This window comes from Malania oleifera, chromosome 10, assembly GCF_029873635.1.
Source record: "Malania oleifera isolate guangnan ecotype guangnan chromosome 10, ASM2987363v1, whole genome shotgun sequence".
Lineage (NCBI taxonomy): Eukaryota > Viridiplantae > Streptophyta > Magnoliopsida > Santalales > Ximeniaceae > Malania > Malania oleifera.
In genome coordinates this window covers 20,402,310-20,423,126 of record NC_080426.1, presented here as the reverse complement: position 1 = coordinate 20,423,126, position 20,817 = coordinate 20,402,310, and the positions used below count along the sequence as shown (strand labels likewise).

The window sequence follows — 20,817 nt, the reverse complement described above, 5'->3', positions numbered from 1 at the left end:
TTTATAAGAAAATAAATATATTAAGTGAGGAGAAGAAGAATTACAAGCTAAAGGAGGACCAGAAATCCTCAAGAAAAAAAAATGAAATAATTAAAAAAATTACAAAGAAGGCAAATAAAAATACCTAACACAATCAAATAAGAAAGCCCTTTCTTAAGCCCTTTCCATTGTAATTGATAGAAGACTTCAAATTAGCAAACCTATGCTGTCCTTTTCTCCCCATGATTTTACCTCAATCTAAGTGAACTTCCTTCCCTCTAGGATTAGTCAACAATAATCCATCTTGTCCAATCATTTTTTTAATCAGAAAATAGATATTTTATTGAAAAGAGGCATCAAGGAGATGCAACCCAAGTACAAAGGAAACAACAAGAAAGAAACATTCCTTACTAAAAAGTATCAAGAAAGTCAAGGATTACAAAGGATTCCCTCCCAACAGCGTGGAATGCCTGCCAGAGATCATAGCAATCCAATGGTCCATGGCAGCCTCAATGGGAGAGTAGTTCCTTTGAAGGCTCTTTTATTCCTTTCTCTCCATACCCCACCCAAAAAATTGCAAGGAGAATGATGGAGAGAGACTTTCTTCCTTCCATATTTGATCTGATCCCTTTCCAAGCACAGGGTTCACCTTCCACCGTGGCTGCAGTGACCCACTTCTGTTTGACTATGGAGATGGCTAAGTTCCACATTTTCTTTGTCGTTGAACAATGCAGAAGGACTTGATCTACCGTTTCTGCCTGCTGCAGGCATAAAATGTATCTATTGACAAAAGAAGAGCCTTTTCTTTGAAGATTGTCCATAGTAAGGATCCTCCCAAGAGTTGCTTCCAATGTGAAAAAAGCCAACCTTAGTAGGGGCTGCAGCTTTCCAAATTAGTTTCCAAGGGAGGTTGGTGTTGCTCTCAGCCGGGGAGCTAAGGTGTTTGTAGAATGAGCTGACCATGAAGTTTCCATCCTTGCTCAAAACCCATTTAGGCTCATTAGAAGTGGCCTGACACTGAATGCTATAGACTGCTAAAAAAATCAGTAAAGTATCATGCTCCCAATTGAAAGCATTTCTATTCAAGGGAGTATTCCGACTATTATGATGGAGACCATACTTAATAGCTATGATATCTCTCCAGAAGTGGTTTTTGTCTGTCATGAATCTCCAAATCCATTCTATCAAAAAAAGAAAAACCAACAAAACAAAAATGAATCTCCAAATCCATTTCCCTAAAAGGGCCTTAATAAATATGGTAAGGGATCTGAGACCAAGGCTGCCCTTTTGCGAAGACCCCATTTAAGAAGATGATATTTGAAGACCTTGCCCGTGTTCTCCCATAGGAATTTTCTTTCGACCAAAAAGTTCTTTTTCCAACTAGCGAGTTTCATTTCAAACCTGCCAATAATGGGGTCCCAAACACCCTTAAACTTGGCTCCTAAGGGGAGGCCAAGATAGGTAATAGAAAAGGTTCCGAGCTTACAGCCAAGGAGATTTGCAAGCAAAGGTCCACAATCACAAGTCCCCATCAGAAAGATTTAACTTTTGCCCATCTTGTCCAATCATTATTGAGCTTCAATATCCTTTCATTAACCTCCCCCAAGGAGAAATAAAGATGGGTGAAATTCCACCCCTACCCAGTTCAGCCACCTGCTGCCCTATACCTGTAACATCATCTTCGAAGAGATAAACAGCTTCTAAGCCTTTAGGCGAACTTGCCTGCACCTATGAAAAGTCTCCTACTAAATCTGAGGAGTTTGAAACATACCCATAATGCTCACTAAATTCATGATAATATGCCACCATCGCATGCAAAATCACTATCAAGATGACTTCCATTATCAGATTTATCACCCCATTTGTTTTTTATCCTTAATGTGACCGCGGTAACTCTCCTTCTCACCCAATTTCAGCATCAATTCCTTCGGAGTTTCATCAACATAACCCTCATGATTACTTCATTTACAACAGAGTCACCATAACTCCCTCCTTCAGTACCACCCATCAAGATAGACCAAGCCATATAAGGCTTTTCTCCACCACTAACAATCTTATTCCCACCATTATAACCCAGAGTATCCATCTTTTTGGTACTACTCTGATCCTCCCCACCCTTAACCAAACTCCCATTGCTGCCAATTCCCATAATTATTAACCACTTAATTAAAAAAATTATGGACGAGTCGACAACACAAGCACTATGATCTTTCAATTTTAATTCAGATTCAGTATCCTGATCATTATTTGTACCTGGTGTATCAGCATTGAGTCTCTTGACTGATTGCTTGGCCCCTGCTCTAATGTTCCATCATTCTGGTTTTGGAAAGAAACTTCTGGAAAAAGACGTGCCACAACCTAAGTACCTAACAGCTTAATCTTTCTAATAAAGTGGTAATCTAACAATAATAATAGAAAATTATATCCAATTTATGATTTGCATGGATCTAGAGAGCATAAAAAAAGCATCAAGCTGCCTTGAATTTTTTTTTTTTTTTCTCAAATGCATTTTGAAATCATGCTGTTATACAGGCATCCAGGGAGTTTCTGGTTTGACAGGTCTCCACATGATGTGAAGTAGCAACTGGCTAGGTCTATGATGCAGGACAGTGACGGAAGAATGGTTTTGGAGGCTAATATCTAGCATTATTTGAGGGAAAATAGTAGGAAAATATGTGAGCAATTGGGGTTTGCAGAGGAGTTTGGTACAGGGTTAAGATTGGATGAAGAAGTCAAGGGTTTAGGATGTTGTTAGATGTTGCCTTCATATTATGAATGGTACCTGTGACTGGTAACTTCATGAATACTCTGTGGATTTTAGATCTCTTAATTCTAATTGAAAGAAAAATGGTTTGGGTTTCAAAGGTTAGAAATTGAGGGTTTTTTGGACATGAAAGAAAGGTTGTTTATGAATGAATTTTGATGAAAATGTGGGAAATTAAAGAAAGATGAAAAGAGGCTGTCTTTAAGTATCCCATCTAGAATTTTTTGGAAATCACACCCAAAATCCACAGGCATTTCTCCTAGCTTAAAATTTTTCCATACAATCCTAAAAGCATGCTCTAGGATTCTCATAATTCCTTCTTTGTTGAAAGAAGTTTCATGTTCATATATGGATTCTAGTAAATCATTTCCTATTAGGAATTGATATCCAAAATAGGAAGCAACCAAAATTGACTTGTCAAACACAACATAATCCTACTGAATGCCACATATAAGATTCCTATAACCTAGCTAGCCCAAACGTTAATAACAAAGATCCCTACACAAATTTAAAACCAATGTTACCTAGAACATGGAACGGGGTTTGCAGTGCTACGGCATATGCTCTAAAATGTGGAACATTAGTGTTATACTTTTATAGGTATACTGGCGAAAAAATGTATAGTGACACTTGCATATTTTGGTGAGGATGTTGAGGTGTTTCTAAATGTGGAAGAGATTTTATTTTGTGAAATAGATTGATAATGACTGAAAATAGAGAGGAAAAGAAGTGTTTACCAAAATTCAATCTCAATGCTTCAGTTCAGCAAAGAGCAGTGTTTACCGCAGTTACTAGTTGGCATATGGACTTGTGGCAAATGAATTCAATGTAATTTTCGATTTTTGTGAGACCCTCTGGGTGATTAATTTCCTGTACTTCAGATTCTCTTCCCTTTGATGCCCTTTAATATATACAATCTTTACTGATTAAAAAAAAACAATGTGATGGTTCCCTGCTTTAACTAATAAAAAAGTACAATGTGGAAAAAATATTGAATTAAAGATTCTGGAACAAAAATTTACCACATTGTGGAAAGTTCATACCAATTCATGGTTGGCTAGGCTGTTAGCATTTTCGGGTGATTATGTTAGAGAGCATATGCATCAAATATAAATTCCTGAAATATCCCTACATAAAATTAAGAAAGATCTGAACAAAATAAGATAAGCAACTTACTAACATAAATTACACACCTAAACTAGGACCTGATCATAGTAGGCTAGACTGTGAAAGGTCCAAAGTAAGCTCCACATCAAATTTAACCCTATGCCTTGGAGGCTTTGATCTTCAAAATTGCTTTTCCTTGAGCACACCATAGCCTGCACTCTGATTATCAAAGCTGAAACTTATAAATGGATTGGGTGAGGTCTCAGTAAGTGAGTTGTTCTTTTTACTTTATATTTTTGCTGGGCCAGTGGGTTGTGTTCTTTGTTTTGGCCCTGAATTCCTCATCAATGAATCATTGAATGCAGGTGAGATATGTATTCTTGCTCCCATGTATCAGCAACTGTTGAATACAAAAGATTTGAAATGGATCTAAACATTTATTATTCTTTGAGAATATCTCTTCCGTGCATAGGAAAAAAACTAATAAATTTATGCTGTCATGGGACAATGGCTAATGAAACATAATTGGACATGCTTCATGTGAATCAAAGAACATTTAAGGAAAAAAGGAAGTTTTCTTACTCATAATTTCTATGTAGGAATTCGTGGTGAGAAATGATATGGGATGTGGATCAACCATAGGTCCCATACTCGCTTCAGGGGTTGGTATCCGTACTGTTGATTGTGGCATTGCTCAGCTTTCCATGCACAGGTATTACCCTAGTACAATACTTTGCTTTCTTGAACTTAAATATTGTTTCCCAGTTGTAAGCTTTTTTAAGTCTCTTGGTGGTACAACACATTAACAATGCATGTTCATGGGGATGTTTCTCAGGGAATCCATTATTCATTTTGATTCTTCTTTTGAAATCAGTAATATATATACTATTGGATGGATTGTAAGTAACTTCTGATGTCCTATAGCTCGTGGGAAAGGAAACATTATCTATGGAGTTTAGTTCTATAACATGATGGTGCCCTAGCTTAAACGTCCACACTGGGACCTAAGGCGTACAATTCCTGCATTTCTGCATCCCCACCATGTTGCAGATGGCCAATTTAGTGATCATACTTCACAGAACACAGGGCATGTAATATCTTATTTTTATTTATTGTTACTGAATTCATGTGATTGTGTAACTAGTGGGAATCGAACAATTTTCAATACTCTTCAAATCAACTATATTTTATCTGATTGTAGACAACAGGGGCAGATCCAGGGATCTAACATCTTCAAGCAAATGGGGGCAAAAAAAATAATAAGAAATAGATATATTTTATTATCTGTTACAGATATGTAAAAAGAGTTAGCACATTTACATTCATGGATATTCTAGAGACCTGAAAGGTTTCTTCTTTTTTCCTCCCCCTTATGTTGCTATATTACATCTATGCTATAACATTAAAAGAAATGAAAAATGTTTTGCACATCCATATTTTTTTCCTAATATATTGTCAAATACGAATTATGAGCTCATTTCTTACATTGTATTTTATTTGCATTAATGAGATTTTTTTAACATATAGTTTTATTGACCTAGTGGAAAAGCAAGTGCCAAGATAACTCGCAGATCCAATGAAAAATAAGATTATTGACGAATTTATGATAAATATATGGTTATGCTGAAATTCTACTATTTGTTAAACCATGTTAAACACAAGTTAATTAGGAACAATGGATAAGCGAAAAAAGTTTAAATATAAATGAACGGCTAACAACATGCACATCGGGAAAGATTTATGCGGTCAGTCTAAGAAATAATTTAATGATTCTGCTGTCAGCCTGTCACTAGGTTCACTATTCTAAGTTGGGCTACTCTTTGGTATCTGTAGACAGAACTGTTTGTGTTGTTAATTCATCTCTCATTTCAAGTATGTTTCTGCCCTCTCACTTGGGTGAGGGTCTTGGCCTTCACACCTCTGCTGGCTACGCACTGTTCAATAAAATCATTAGTGTTAGGCATAAAAGGAAGTGACTTATGGGATTACCTCTTTTCATCTTTTAAGGAATAAGTGAAGACTGTGCTAGTCTTTGGGGATGTCCGTGCTTGCTGCTGCACGAGTCTCTGCTTTTGTTGCATTGTCCACCATTCTCTTATCATCTTGAATGAGCTGACTCTTGGTTAGCTATGAATAAGGAGTGAAACATTGCTAAGGCCAACCATTCCTTACTCTCTCCTATATCCTACTGCTATTCTAGCTGGAACATTCTCTCTATTGAAGCATAGAGGAATAAGAGGTAATAAAGTATAAGTTTAGTCAACCTTTAGTTCCATTGTTTGATTTAAAGCACAAGCTGTGACCGTGAGAGAGTGATAGACTTTTGATCTTGTACTAATCAGATCTCAATTCAACTGCAAGCCTGCTAATGCTATTCCCTCAATTGAAAGTGGATCTTGCCTTCACTCCTGAAAGAATAAAACCTTACCTCAGAGCTTCGCAAGAACAGTTGAAAGAGAAAACTGACTCAAAGATTGATGTTCTTTTCTCTCTTACAACAGTGTTTAGGTTACATTTAGTTTCCAGAATGTCAATTCCTCGAAACAGAAAGGTCATAATATATTTTTTGAAAGCTTAGAAAATGAAATATGCTGTCATCATATAGAGCAAAAGCAGGGGTAAGGCTGCTTTGAGAGCGGACCATGGATCGACGGTAAGGTTGCTCCTTTGTGACCAGTTGTTCACAGGTTCAAGTCCAAGGAAAGAGTCCCTCTGTGTGAAAGTAGGGGTAAGATTGAGTACACTGTGACAACCCATCCCCTACCCTCGCAAAGCAGGGAGCCTTGTGGCCTGGGACGCCCTTTATAGTGCAAATGACAATGTAAAATTTTATTAATTCATTGATGTGACATACAAGGAATTCCTATTTCCAAATTTCACTATGGGAATGTCTATGACTGTCCTAAAACATTTTGCATAAGTGGATTTTTTTATTTTTGAAATTATTATATCCTTATACAATTTTATTCAATTTCTGTATCATTCCATTTTATTCATATGAGTAGATATTCCACGAACCAAACATAACCTTAGAGCCGGTTCTGTAACAGGAGAACTTAAGATTGCTACTGCTACTGCTTCACACCTCACTAAAAGCCATATCACACTCAACTCCATCTATTGCTCCAATAGGTTCTGCAGAATTGAAACTCCCAGGATCAACCATGTCAAGTACTAAATGACTATGCTGCTGTTCCATTGAAGAAAGTGAAGACCCCCACCTCATGAAGAAAGTGAAGACACTCACCCCAGCTTCCACTTACTGTTCTTGGAAGAGCTCCTGGTGCTGCTTTTTTGGCCTTGCCCTTAAAAAAATTTGGGTGTAGAAGTGAATCCCTAGGATTAGGATCTACACTTTGTCCAGATAGGCTCAGACTCTTCATTCTCCTTCACATATATATCTCATGCACATTTGCATTAAGAAAATAAGGGTTATATTTGCCCTTTTGCAGTTAATAAGGTCAGGTTATCCCATCATTTTTTTTCTTTAATTTCACCCTTATCTGATTAAGATTTTACTAGTGTCATATTTTTTCTTATCAAAAGCCTCCAGCTGATCACAAAGTTTCTTCACCTTAACACAATTCCAAGGAAGAGCCGCAACTACCCTGATTCAGGCGATGTAGTTGATTTTTACTTACAGTATTCCGTTTATTAACTCCGCCCAAAGGAATCCATGCCTTTTGGGTATGTAATGTACTCACAAATGGGGCACATGCTGCACATCTCAACAGCTACTGATGCTATGATTGCATGCATAGCTCTACCAGACCAAAGCAACTTGAAAATATCTTCTTACCACATCCCCAGGTTCTGCCTCTGCACCACTCAAAATTATCCAACATTTCTAGCCCATCAAGAAGCACTTCAACTCTTCACTCCATTTATGCAATTTTGGTCATGTTGGAGTGAACAACACAAAATTAACAAATTAGAATGAAAAAAATATCTATCTGATTCTGAAGGAGAATACATGTCGACAAAATTCTCTCAATGTCTTATTTCCAGAGGTACTATTCATCAGAGAGCTTTAGTGTATTCTCCTGGAATAGCTGAGAGGAAAACAGATACTCATTGGGAATGGTTAGAGCCATGATGTTTGGGATGAATTGTGAATGTACCTTGTTTTGGCAACAGTTGTGTTCACCACACCTTGATCAAATTGCTTACCATCTAAGTTCTTGCCAAGAGCACCCCTGATTACCCTCCTTTAAAAGTATTTGGCTTCTGTTTATATTCTCTTTTTCTTAGTTTCTTTAAAAAGAGAAGCAAAACCAGCTCAACCACCAGGAGAGGAAGATCATGAAAGAAAGCTAGCTCAATGAAAAAAAGAGAAGTGAGCAGCATGAAATTTGGTGGAAGGAGGTAACAAATTAGAGACTGAAAATATCTAAAGCGAAACTAGGCAAGAAGGCTGAAGCCAGGTGCTACAGTGCTACACTGCAATAGACCTCACCTGCATCCGCACAACTTAGTATGTGCCTATTTTGCTTTATGAGGTACTGAGTTGGGTGAATCCTTTTCAATTTCTATTAATTATTTTCTTATGTACCCATTTCAAGGTTGATGGTAGCAGTGGATTGTTGTTTGCGGTGGCTATTGCAAAGGAAACACTCGAGGATTTTGAGTGACCCAACTTGATGGCACTGCTGACTAGGGGTGTGCAATCCGTCGGTTCGGCCAATTAACTGAATTAACATTTTTTCGGTTAACTCTCTATTATAATTGAACCGACCAAATTACACTCCTTAGCCGAACTGTATCCTACTGAACCAAATTTTCGGTTAATTCGGTTAACCGAATTTAACTGAATCAAATTATAATTAATTATGGAAAAAAAATATGATTGTATAATTTGTATGCTTTCAAAATTCAACTTAATAATTTATATTTAATTATTAATTAATTACATAATTAATTAATTAGATAATTTGGGAATTTTATGGATTTAGGGAATTGTGGGAACCCTAAATTATATAATTTATATTTAATTATTAATTAAGTACATAATTTGGTTAAATCAGTGAACCGAAATTCACTTTCTCCATAACCAAACCAAAAACCGAATCATCAAATTTACCAAATTATAAAACCGAACCGAACCAACCAAATTTGGTCAATTAATTCGGTTAAAACTGAATAATGCTCATCCCTACTACCGACCATTTGGGCTGATGTATACTATGGCAGAAAGTTGGGAGAATCTGTAATCATTGGTCATCATGTGATCACTAGCCAAAGAAACCTACTGTACTCTTGATATCTTAAAGTGCAATATGAGAAGCTTCTGTTGTTCATAAAAAGCCTTGAACCATGGTTACCAGAGGAAGCTGATTTTCGTGCTTCTAATTTCTGAGGTTTTGGGAAGGGAAAGGAGGAAAGCTTTGTGGAGTACAGTGTTTGCCGTTCTTTGTTCTGTTTGATTGAAGAGAAGCTTTTAGGGTCTGTTATATCAAATAATTTGGTGCGAGTCTGAGTGATTTTTCTTGAATCTCTTTGCTGTTCAGAAAATGGTCTCTTCATGTGTTTTCCTCTCAATGATTTGCAGAGAGGATGGATTGTTTTGCTGCACAAGAGTTAAGTTATAGCTTAAGCTACTTTTTTCTTACTATTGTTAGTCATATGAGTTGTTGGAGGAAAGCCTTACTCTCCTCGTGTTTATATAAAAAAGAAAAAAGGGCTACCCAAAGAAGCTTGTGCCATATTCATCCATGATTTGAATTGTACTATCTTTTCACGGTGTTGACCATTCAGAAAATTTTCTTCCTTAATGTATTGTTTTGTTTTTAAAACATTATTTTTTGTTTTCCACATGAAGCTGGTAAAGGTAATGAATTGAAACCTAACATGATAGCTCTTTCCCTTAAAAGTAGAATAGAATTTGCTTTTTGAAGTAATGTTTTTAAATCCCTCTTTTATTTACAAAGAAAACCAGTCTTTCATTTGAACCTAGCATTTTCAATGCTCAAACTTGTTACCCATCATAATTGTCGGTTGCTCTTGTAGTCTTATGGCTCTTTATTCCTTTTATCCATTATTATTTGGGTAAATCTAACCCCATCAAAATCCCAAGATGGGATTTACATTTTTTCACTGAATTAGTTTTAAATGCAACCTAGTGGTCAATTAAATTTTGCAAAAGTATCCCTACAATTTTGTGTCTTTGTTTCACTAGTCACATTTGCAATACCTTATGATCTCAATACATTTGAATATTTGCTCAAGCCCTCAAAATTTGTGGAAGTTTCTTGATCACAACAAGCCTTTGATGATAGGTCTTGTTAGAACTTTTCCACATTTGTACCATATTGTAATTTTGAATATCTAATTGATAGATTCAGGATACTATTTGTGGATGGGATTCTTGGATATGGGAGGAGATATGGCGCCAACACTAGTAACAGGATGAAATGAGAGGGCCTCAAAAGGAGACCCTGATGACCTTTAAGAAGGCCGAGCATTTGGTAGTAGATCAGGGGATTCTGGATTCTAGGGAAAGTTTTTGTGGTTTCTAGAGAGAGAATATTACATTAGCTCTTGAAATTTAAAAGGTTAACCAAGGGCAGCAAGGGAAGGGGTACTTACAGCAACAATGTTATATCACTGCAATCTATTGCCACCATATATTACCAGTTCTCTCCACCATCTGGAATCTTGACACAACCAACTAAATGCAATTTTAAGAAAAAGGGTATGTGTGAAGATTCTGTACAATGTGATAGTGAATGGTGTCGATAAAATATGTTCCTATTTATAGTCAAGGAGCGTGTCATCATCCTATAAGAGGGTGCCCCATTATTGGTATGACCAATGAGAAAAGAGGATTTGTAAGCCCAATTAGTTATGGCACATGGCTGGGTTCTAGAAGAGCAAGGGAGTGGGGGACTTACGTTGCACATGTCACATGGCGAAGGCTTGAGCAACCTAAAGAAAGGTTAAGGGGGTTGGGCCTCTTTTGACGCATGTAGGTTCAAGCCCACCAAACTGAAACTCTTAAGACATACAAGGAGCAACCTACCATTGTATTCTATGATCAATCTTGGGTGCACATTGAGTGGGTCTGGCTTCTTTCAGGGGCATAAAAAAGAGGTAATTGCACCACAAACAACAAAAAAAAAAAAACTAACAGGCCTTAAGTCCCACTAGGTGGGTCGGTTACATGAAACCTTTTTTGCCAATTCACCCAATCGATAGTTTTTTCTCTCTATTAGATTAAGGGCTATTTGATCCTTCGTCACTACCTTATTCCAAGTTATTTTAGGCCTACCTCTACCCCTTTTATGCCAAAAACAATAACTAACTCACTTCTTCTCACGTGCTCTACTAGGTCTGCGTTTCAAATGCCCAAACCATATAAGCCGCCCCTCCCTTATCTTGTCTACAATTGATGCTATGCCTAAATTATTGCATATATGCTCATTTTTTAATTTATTTTTTAATGTTATACAACTCCACCTTAACATTCACATTTCAGCAACTTATACTTTTGGTACATATTTTTTTCTCATAGTCAGCCTTATAGACTTCTTATAAAACTTTCCTTTTAACTTTAAAGGTATTCTATGGTCATACAACACACCTAATGCACTCCTCCATTTTACCCAACTTGTTTTAATTCTATTTACTATATCTTCTTCAATTTCCCCTTCCGCTTGCATAATAGATCCTAGGTATCTACATCTATTAGTGCTATAATCTCTTGATTATCAAATTTAATCTTCTCTCCACTACTACTCCTTACATTATTGAAATTATATTTCATATATTTTGTATTATTCTTACTTATCCTAAATCCTTTAGACTCTAATGTGGCTTTCCAAAGTTCTACTTTAGATTCCACTTCATTCCTATTGTCATAAATCAGCACCATATCATCTGCAAACAACACACACCAAGGGATCTCATTTTGGATAAAGTTCATCAATCACCAAAGTAAAAATATAAGGACTCAAAGTAGAATTTTGATGTACACCTATTTGGATTGGAAAATCCCTAGATTCCCCTCCTACAATGCTAACGCTAGTCACTACTCTATCATAATATCCTTAATGACCTCAGTATGCCTATTGCAAACCTCTTTGTTTTCTAAGACCTATCAAAGAACGGGCCTAAGTACTCTATCATAAGCTATCATAAACTTTCTCTAGGTCAATAAAACCATATGCAAGTCCCTTTTCTTCTCCCTAAACTTTTCCATTAAACTTCTTAAAGGATAAATAGCTTTCGTTGTTGATCTCCGCATAAAATCAAATTGATTTTCTGAAATCCTTGTTTCTAGTCTTATTATATGTTCAATTATCCTATCCTATAATTTTATCATATGATGCATAATCTTAATTCCATGATAGTTATTATAGTTTTGAATATCGCCTTTGTTTTTGTATGAAGGTACTAACGCACCTTTCCTCCATTCTTCTGGCATTTTCTTGGTTTTTATAATAATGTTGAATAAATTAGTTAACCAAATATTTCTTTTATCCTCTAAACATTTCCAAACTTCAGTTGGTATTTTATCTGGTCCTACTGATTTCCCGCTTTTCATTTTCAAGAACTCTAATTTTGTGAATAAATCTCCTATTTTTAATCTTCTCCTCATTTGTCACTTCCAAGTACAATATTTCATTTTAGTTTTTGTTAAACAACTTGCCAAAGTATCTTTGCCACCTTTTTTTTTATGTCTTCTTCTTTAATTAAGACATTATTATTCTCGTCCTTTATACATTTTACATCACCTAAATTTTTGCATTTTCTTTCTCTAACTTTAGAAAGTTTATAAATGTCTTTCTTTTCTTCTTTTGTATCTTGTCTAGTATATAAAGTATCATAAGCTCTTTGTTAGCTTCACTAATATATATATATATATATATATATATATATATATATTTGCATTTTTTATCGTCTCTTTATATTTTTCAAAATTTTCTATATTTCTACAATTTTTTCATATTTTATTCCGATTTCTTTTTGTCTTAAACGGTTTTTTAGACTTCTTGATCCCACCACAAACTTTCTTTACTACCCAAGTGTCTTCCTTTGGACTCACCTAAAACATATTTTTTTATTCTTATAATAAAATTGGCCATTTTATTTCAAATAGTATTTGCATCTATCTTATCTCCTACAGTCCAATTACACTCTTTAATCAATTTATCTTTGAATTTTACTGGATTATCTCCCTTCAAGCTGTACCATCTAGTCCTCTTGTGTTGATTTATGTTACTTTTTTTCTTCCAGTTTTTAATTTGTATATCTAATACTAGGACTCTATGTTGTGTAGCCAAACTTTCACTTGAGATAATTTTACAATCTTTACAAGATAGACGATCCTTGTTCCTAATTAAGAAGAAATCTATTTGCCTTTTTTTTATTATGCCCACTCTTGAAATTTATTAAGTGTTCTTCTTTTTTATAAAGTAAGAATGCTGGACCACCACTTTACCTAAAAACTGAAGCTGTTCAACTATTTATATTAAACTTTTAACACAGAATAATTGCCTCAAAGTAAGCCTGAATTGGGATTAATTGGAGATTATGGGGAAATTGTAAATTGGTGAATCTAACTGTTTAATGGGATGAGGAGCACCTTGAGGGTCTAATACTTATCATCAGTTTGAATCCAAGTGATTTATACGTTACAGATTTGCAGGACATGTAAAAAAAATTCTCTTGAAGGGCAGACCTTGGTTATGGGTTTTTTACTATTCAACTTGGGTTTAATTTGTTCTACCAATGTCCAGAAGACAACTGGGGACGCCAGTTTTGAATTTAGGTATGTTTCTTTTCTGGCCACTCTGCCCGACTAGGTACGTTTGAACTCTAGTGGCCAAATTAAGTCAGCTCTATGTGTGTTTTTGGGTAAAGATGTCCCCTCTATGCAAGCATCGCATTCTATATGTTTAAACATTCTAACATGATTGATGGAGGAATTTTTTTAACTTCTCATGACCTTTAGCGGCAAGAATTCCTTGATTCTTGGATCTTAGTGATTGATGTACCCGTGAATGTAAAGCTGCTTCCTATTTTTTTATATCTGACAAGTGACAACTGCTATCAACTCATTATCTAGAGTTACAGCACTAGAAGCCTCCCTGCAAGGCTGAGGTTAATCTACTCGTGATATTCCATGCAGTTTTGTTCACTGAAAAAAATGATTGCTGCAACCATTGTTCACTCACTTGCAAGCTTCAAAGTTAGGTTTTTTAATGTTCAGGGAACGCTATTGTGATTCTATTTCTCCCAGTCAATTACATTAATGCATTCAGGATTACTCACAGCCTCATTAATTTTCTCTTCTTGTTTGAACACTATTCCAATATGCCATACATTAAGAGGAACTTGTTATTTGCATGTGTTTTTTTATTTTTTATTTTTTATTTTTTATTGCTGCTTCCTTTTTAATATTCAGCAAGCGATCTAGTTCACAGTGATATAGCATATTAACTGTTATGATTATTTTTCTCTACTCTTAAATTGCAGTGTAAGAGAAATATGCGGGAAGGAAGATGTGGACATTGCTTACAAGCATTTTAAGGCATTCTACCAAACATTCTCAAGCATAGACAGAAGGCTAAATGTAGATTAATGAGGCTCAACTTAAACCCATTCATGATTATCTTTTTGTCTAGAGAGAGAGAGAGAGAGAGAGAGATGTTTATATAATTAATAAGTTCCTTTTGCTTTGAAAGTTGGGATTTCTGAAAGATAAGTACTAGTGGGTAACAAGTGCGGTGGTGAAAGAACATACGCTGGTAAATTTTATCTGTATACCAGAGAGGCAATAGGCAGAAGGGCTCATTGAGATAACCATATCGATATAATCAGGGTTTGCTGGGATTGGAGGTTGAAGAGGAGCCACCATCGGGGTCAGCTTTAGGGTTTGGGTTGGACGCTGATCTTTTCATGCGTCTCTGCTGCAGCTCAGAGTACAGTTCCTCATTCTCCTTCTGGAGTTGCTCAGCTATCTTCCTCAGCCTCTCGTTCTCTTGCATTATTTTGCAGTTTTTGTAGTACAGGTGTGTGTTTTCCTTATCCATACTTTGTACCTCTGTTGCCCCTGCAATCAAACTTGACACAGACCGCATCAGAACTTCATATCATTTCATCTTCATTGCTATGAAGGAACTTATTAAATAATAAATATGGGAAGTATTCCCAGCTGAAAAAAAAATAATTTTTTGAATGCGAATACTATAAAATCAAGTGTATGAAGTATGAGGATCATGCAGGATAGGCAGCATGATAACCATGAGAGAGAGAGAGAGAGAGAGAGAGAGAGAGGGAGAGGGAGCTTTAATGCAATTGGACGAGGGCAAGAAAGCAGAAAAATTCTGTGCATATATATATATATATATATGTGTGTGTGTGTGCCAGGTCAATACACTTCTTCTAACGCTTGCCATTAATGGAGTTTAGATATAGATTGCTGTTCTAGTTTACATCAAAAGAAGGAACTCTAATGATTTCTTATAGAATCTGCAACAGACAAAATTAGTAATAGAAAAGCTTTAAAAACCCAGCAAAACAATTGCCAGGTTTTCTCAGTGCAACAAGGGAATGGCCATAAACTGGAAGTTTAACCTACACTGAACCCCAAAAAAAAAATTGAGAGAGAGAGAGAGAGAGGTGTACGTTTGTAATTAAGCCGAGCTTGTGCTTGCGGTTGAGGGTACAGTGAATTGGCTCGCAATGGCCAGATTTATATGGTTTGTTCAGCCTTGTCTTCCCTTGTGCACGTACTTGATTGTACATAACTTTAACCGTCAAAAACGAGAGAGAGAGAGAGAGAGAGAGAGAGAGAGAGAGAGAGAGAGATTTTGTGGCTTTATTGTATTGTTTTCAGGGCAACTTAGAATATTGGTAGGTCTTTGCACGTGAGGGCAGGTTAGCAAAAGACAGCAGAAAGAGATACGTGCCAGGGAGCATGGCAGAGCCGCTGGAATTGTGAAGAGAGAGAAGAGAAAAAAAAGCAAATAAAAAATAAAGGCAGACAGGACAGGTTTGATTGTGGGTTTTGGCAGAAACAATGATGATGGCATGGCAGGGGTCAGGGCTGTGAGCACTGAGCAGTGAGCACGGAGGACGGCAAGGTGGTGGTGGCGAGTTCTTGGTGTTGGGGGCAATGATGGCACTGCATGCGCCTTGCTTGTCATGCATTCCCTTCCTACAGCTTCAATCAAAAAGAAAGAAAAGAAAAGAAAAGCAAAGCAACGGAGTGAGATGAGAAATAAAACTGCGTGTGCTTTGCTTTTTTGGGGCGAGTAGGAAGAAGATATGCATTTTGGGTGTGAATTCTGTAAATGTAAACTTCCGGGATTCGTTAGAATAGATTTCCATGTAATTCATGACTTTTTTGGTATTTTTTTTTTAATTAAAGAGGGCTCGGTTCCAGTCTTAATCATTTTTTTATTCTTTCAAAGAATCTACAGTGAAAAAAAAATTAAATAATAATAAGCTACAAGACACAAGGTAGTTCATTTCTATCTGCAGCACAGATTCATTTGAAAAATGATTCCTTTTTAAAAAAAAAATTTATAATCAAAATATTTTTCTTAATCCATTGGAAGGTTTGCTCGCCATTGACGTAGCACTTCATATGTTATGTCGCGCCTCATCTTATTTCCTTTTTCTTTTCTCCCGATATCAGAAAAATAAAATAAAATTTTCAGCCAAAGAGTAAACGAGTAAATTGGCAAATACATAGAAGCAAAAACCCAAAACGTGTTGATACTCATCTTGAAAGTCATAGCTGGTTGAAATTTTGATCATTTTCCCCATGGGTGAATGAGCTTGCCCACGACTTTTCTTCTTACAGCTCTTTTTGAGATTCTGATAAATCTCAAAAATTCAGAGTAGGACGAGTGTGAAGATAAACTTTGTACGACCATTGATTTTCTTCATCGTTCGATACAGTCCAATCTCCTTTTTTCTTAAGCCTACCATAAAAGCAAATTAGGAATCAAATTTCTTTATTCAATACACACACGGGTGTAAATGAGTCAAGTCTACTCACAAGTTATCCGTACTCAACTCACCCACTAACTCCACTACTCAAGTTCGAGTTTGGTAATACCACTCGACTTGGGCTTTTAAATTTTATTATCTTTATATTATATAAGTCATATAATATATATTTATAAGTGTAATTAGTTACATTATATATATTTCTTGATGTGTTTAATATCAATTTATAATCAAGTTGAGCTTAATCGAATCGAGCTTGAGTTTTAAGAACTTGAAGCCAAGTCGAGTTTGACTTTAATAGTTTTGAGATCAATCGAGCTCGATTGGAATCTCAAGCCTAATCGAGCTTTTAAATTTACTATCTTTATATGACTTAGAATTTATAAATATAATTTATATTATATGTACATTATATATATTTATACATGTTTAAATATTAATTTATAATTGAGCCGAACTTAATCAAACCGAGCTTGACTTTTAAGAACTTGTATTCGAGTCGAGTTTGAGTTTCACAATTTTTGGATTGATCCATCTCTAGTCAAGTTTCAAGCTTAACATTTTCGAATTGAGTTGAGTTCAAGTATCTAACTATATCAACTCGGCTCAACTCGAATACACTTCTAACTACACACACATGGTCATCTCCTTTGAATGTCTTCATTTTCCCCTAAAATTCATAGCTAATTTGTATTTCTCATAGCTTTCTTCAAGTTTTAATTCTCTCATTGTTTCATCAAATTTTTGTCATTATTTAAGAAAATTCCTCTGTTTTTCTACTGGATAAGGCAATTTTGGAATTGGAGTTAATAGTGCCTCATACTATGCTCATAATTTTTTCTAAAATGGTTTTTCTCGATTGAATGATTCCCCACATAATTACAAGCAAATTTAGAATGAGTTTCAGAAGGAATTACATGTTTAGGCCTATTTTCTGCAAAGTTCTAGAGTTTCCTAACATTCAATTAACTACTTTAGTTCATCCATCTAATTGAGGGTTATAGGCAATAAAATAAAACAAACTTCCAATTCTCTTCTCCAAACTCTCCAAAAAATGCCTAGAATTTTGATATTTTGGTCCCAACAATGGACTTCAGAACATCGCGATGCTTAACAATTCATTGAAATAATTGTTAACTAAATAAGAAGCATCCAAAGTCTTTCTATACGAAATAAAGTGAGCCATTTTTCCCTAACAATCAAAAATAGAATCAACACCTAATAGTTCTTAGTAGGCCAACCATAAAATATACAAACATCCCTCTCAAGCTTTAGGAATGGGTAAAAGGATCCAATACCTTTGAGTTTTTTCTTTAGAAGTTTGACAAATCATGGACCTTATAATAAAATGATAACGTTAATCTTGAAAGATAGTAAGCCAACAATATATTTCTTTCACAAGTATTGTAAAGACCTGAAGAATTGTAGTATTTAAATAATAAAGAGGGAGAAAAGGAAATTTTAAAGGGGATCACAGCAGGATCGCATTCATCGACAAAGCGGCTTATTGGGATCGACGACGAGGACATGTGTCTCGTCGACAAGAAACTACCGAGAGGGCTATTTTGCAGGGCCTGAAGTTCGTCGGCAATGAATAAGTGTTCGTCGATGAACACTTTACTTGGTCTTGTTGATGAAGTGACGTGTCTCGTTGACGAAAGCAGGTGTATAATAGCACTAACTCAGTTTTTCAGCGAGAAAATAGCATGCAAATCTCTCTTCTCTCTCTCACTTCGGTCTCCACACCTTCTCTCTAGGATTTTGGGCTAGTTCTTCACCGATTCGAAGATCCGAAGCTACCACATCACTCCTGCGAAGATTCTTTTCACATTTGTTGGAGTGATTTGTAGGTCAGGCTAACTTGGGAACCATCCCAAAATTTGGGTAAGTTGATTATTTTAATATTTATTAACGTATTTGGTATTTCTGGTTGAAGAAGGTATTAGATGAATTTATACTGAAGTTTTGCTGAGGAAAATGCAAATTTCAGGGTGTTGAACTGGGGAACACACGAGTGTGATTTTGGAGTAATTTGTAGGTTTTTTCATAAATCAAGTAAAGGGAAAAACTAAGTCAGTATTTCCATGAAATTATTTGTTAATATTTGGCTTTTATTTTCAAGGAAATTATGTATGTTATATAACTGAGTTTGGAAATACCGATGTTAACAGGAAAATGATTTTTACAGTTCAGCAGGGAATATGATTTCATGCGTATGAATAGAATAATATTCATTTTGTGTGGTATGAGTATGAAATTATATGATTTTATGTAATATCATAATATTATGTTTTCAGAATAAGCATGTTATTACTGTTTTTCAGGAAGATATTTAAAATGGTACAGAGATTTCAAACTATAAATTTTATATGATATGCCGGCGTAAAGGCCATGATTTTATATGATATGTCGGCATAAGGGCCGTGGTTTTATATGATATGTTGACATAAGGGTCGTGGCTTTTATATGACATGCTATGCCGGCGTAAGGGTTATGAATTTTATATGATATGTTATGCAAAATTTTATGAAAATATTATCATGACAATTATTATTATGAAATAGTCATGTATCATTATTTAGAAATATACTATATGTTATCAGAACCCGAATGACTTGGTTTAGGCTTTCATGAAGCACGATACCGTAGCTATATGATCACATCATGTATATGTTAGTACAAACACTTGTCGTAAGGGGCAGTGGGAGATCGGCAGTCGATGTGGTTTTATGGTAGTGCAGGCGTCCCCCTGGCATCCGGACCAGGAGGGGTAGACCCATCATACTTATAGACTTATGTTGATCTAGTGTGGTCGGCCAGCCATTGCTACATCCCACCTTCGGGCCGCACAACCTAATCATATGGGGGTAAGACATGACATCAGCCAGTTATCCATCCAGGGTGTTATTTCATGTACAATTATATATGATGATTTCATGTATAGAAACTCAATATGCTATTCCATCTTATTATAAATTATGTTTTATCTAGATATGATACTGACGGTTTTGTCAAATATGTTTTATGTACTGTTATATGTATAAACACGAAAATACTCATATTGCCACATACTAATATTAGTTTATTTCCCTTACTGAGAGATGTCTTACCTCAGCTATATAAACATTTCAGGAGCTCCAGATAGAAGAGCGGATAGATCTCCGCAGCATTAGAGTTCAATTGTTCTACCCTGTCTGAAGGGTAAGTCATTTTGCTAGGGTTTGATGGATTTTTGGGTTGTGACCCTAGGGCACTTTTGGTTATTTTAGGATGTGTGTATGTATATAACAGTTGTAATAAAACTCTGGTATTGTCTTGGTTGAATGACTTGAAATGTATATGATTTTACGTTTTCCGCTGCTTAGGTAGCAGTGTTGTATTTCAGGTATATCTCTGGTACCCATGGGTCCAGGTTGATTATGTTTTATGAAGATCATTATATTAAATGTAAAAAAAATTGTTAAAATAGTCAGGTTGTCACAAGTATGATGGTCTTGTCCCTTTTGAAATCTTTACCAAAGCCCGGGGAATGAAGTTCTTGATGATGTGCTCTCTAAGACAATGTTTAGGGATGCACAAGGGATTCCCATTAAAAAGGTCTTTTTAGACGAGATACTCTCTATGACACCCTTTTTTGCAACGATTACAAATTTCACCGAAGTCTTCATGACCATTTCAAAAGATTCTTAATATAAAATTTTTCAAGTTGAACACTTATGGTATTAGAAAAGAGCCAAGCGTCAATTTAATATGTTATCATCTTATGTTTCTTCAATTATGTGCTTGAGAGCTTTATGATTAGAGTGTAGGAAGAATTCTCTTTGAGCGAGATAAGACTGAAAAATTGTAAAACTTAGCTAATTGCATAAACTTCGCATCATAGGTTATGTACTACTTCCCAACTTTATAAAGCTTCTCACTAAAGAAGTGTTGAAATATTTTCTAAAATAAGCATTTAAAGCTATGTGGGTTTGTCCCACATTAGAAAGAGTGGAAAAGGAAAAGTC

General features: G+C 35.6%; 1 protein-coding gene and 1 long non-coding RNA gene across 8 annotated transcripts in view; one reads left to right on the top strand and one right to left on the bottom strand.

Moving 5' to 3' along the window:
- The window catches only part of LOC131166383 (probable aspartyl aminopeptidase), a 50,842-nt gene extending 35,813 nt beyond the window's left edge, over positions 1–15,029 (top strand). For 3 of the 7 annotated variants that reach the window (XM_058124889.1, XM_058124893.1, XM_058124890.1), the window contains exons 9-10: positions 4,450–4,562; positions 14,327–15,029. In XM_058124889.1, the coding sequence (XP_057980872.1) occupies positions 4,450–4,562; positions 14,327–14,432 (219 nt within the window). In that variant the 3' untranslated portion in view covers positions 14,433–15,029. Of the gene's footprint in view, positions 1–4,449; positions 4,563–4,685; positions 5,056–14,326 lie in introns of those variants that run through there. The other 4 variants (XM_058124895.1, XM_058124894.1, XM_058124892.1 and 1 more) reach the window with 2 other exon arrangements.
- Positions 14,501–15,661, bottom strand: LOC131166384 (uncharacterized). The gene is made up of 2 exons (XR_009139826.1): positions 15,479–15,661; positions 14,501–14,903 (listed from the first exon to the last, which is right to left on the bottom strand). It is a non-coding gene; the product is annotated as an uncharacterized LOC131166384 (long non-coding RNA).
- Positions 15,662–20,817: the final 5,156 nt, after the last annotated feature.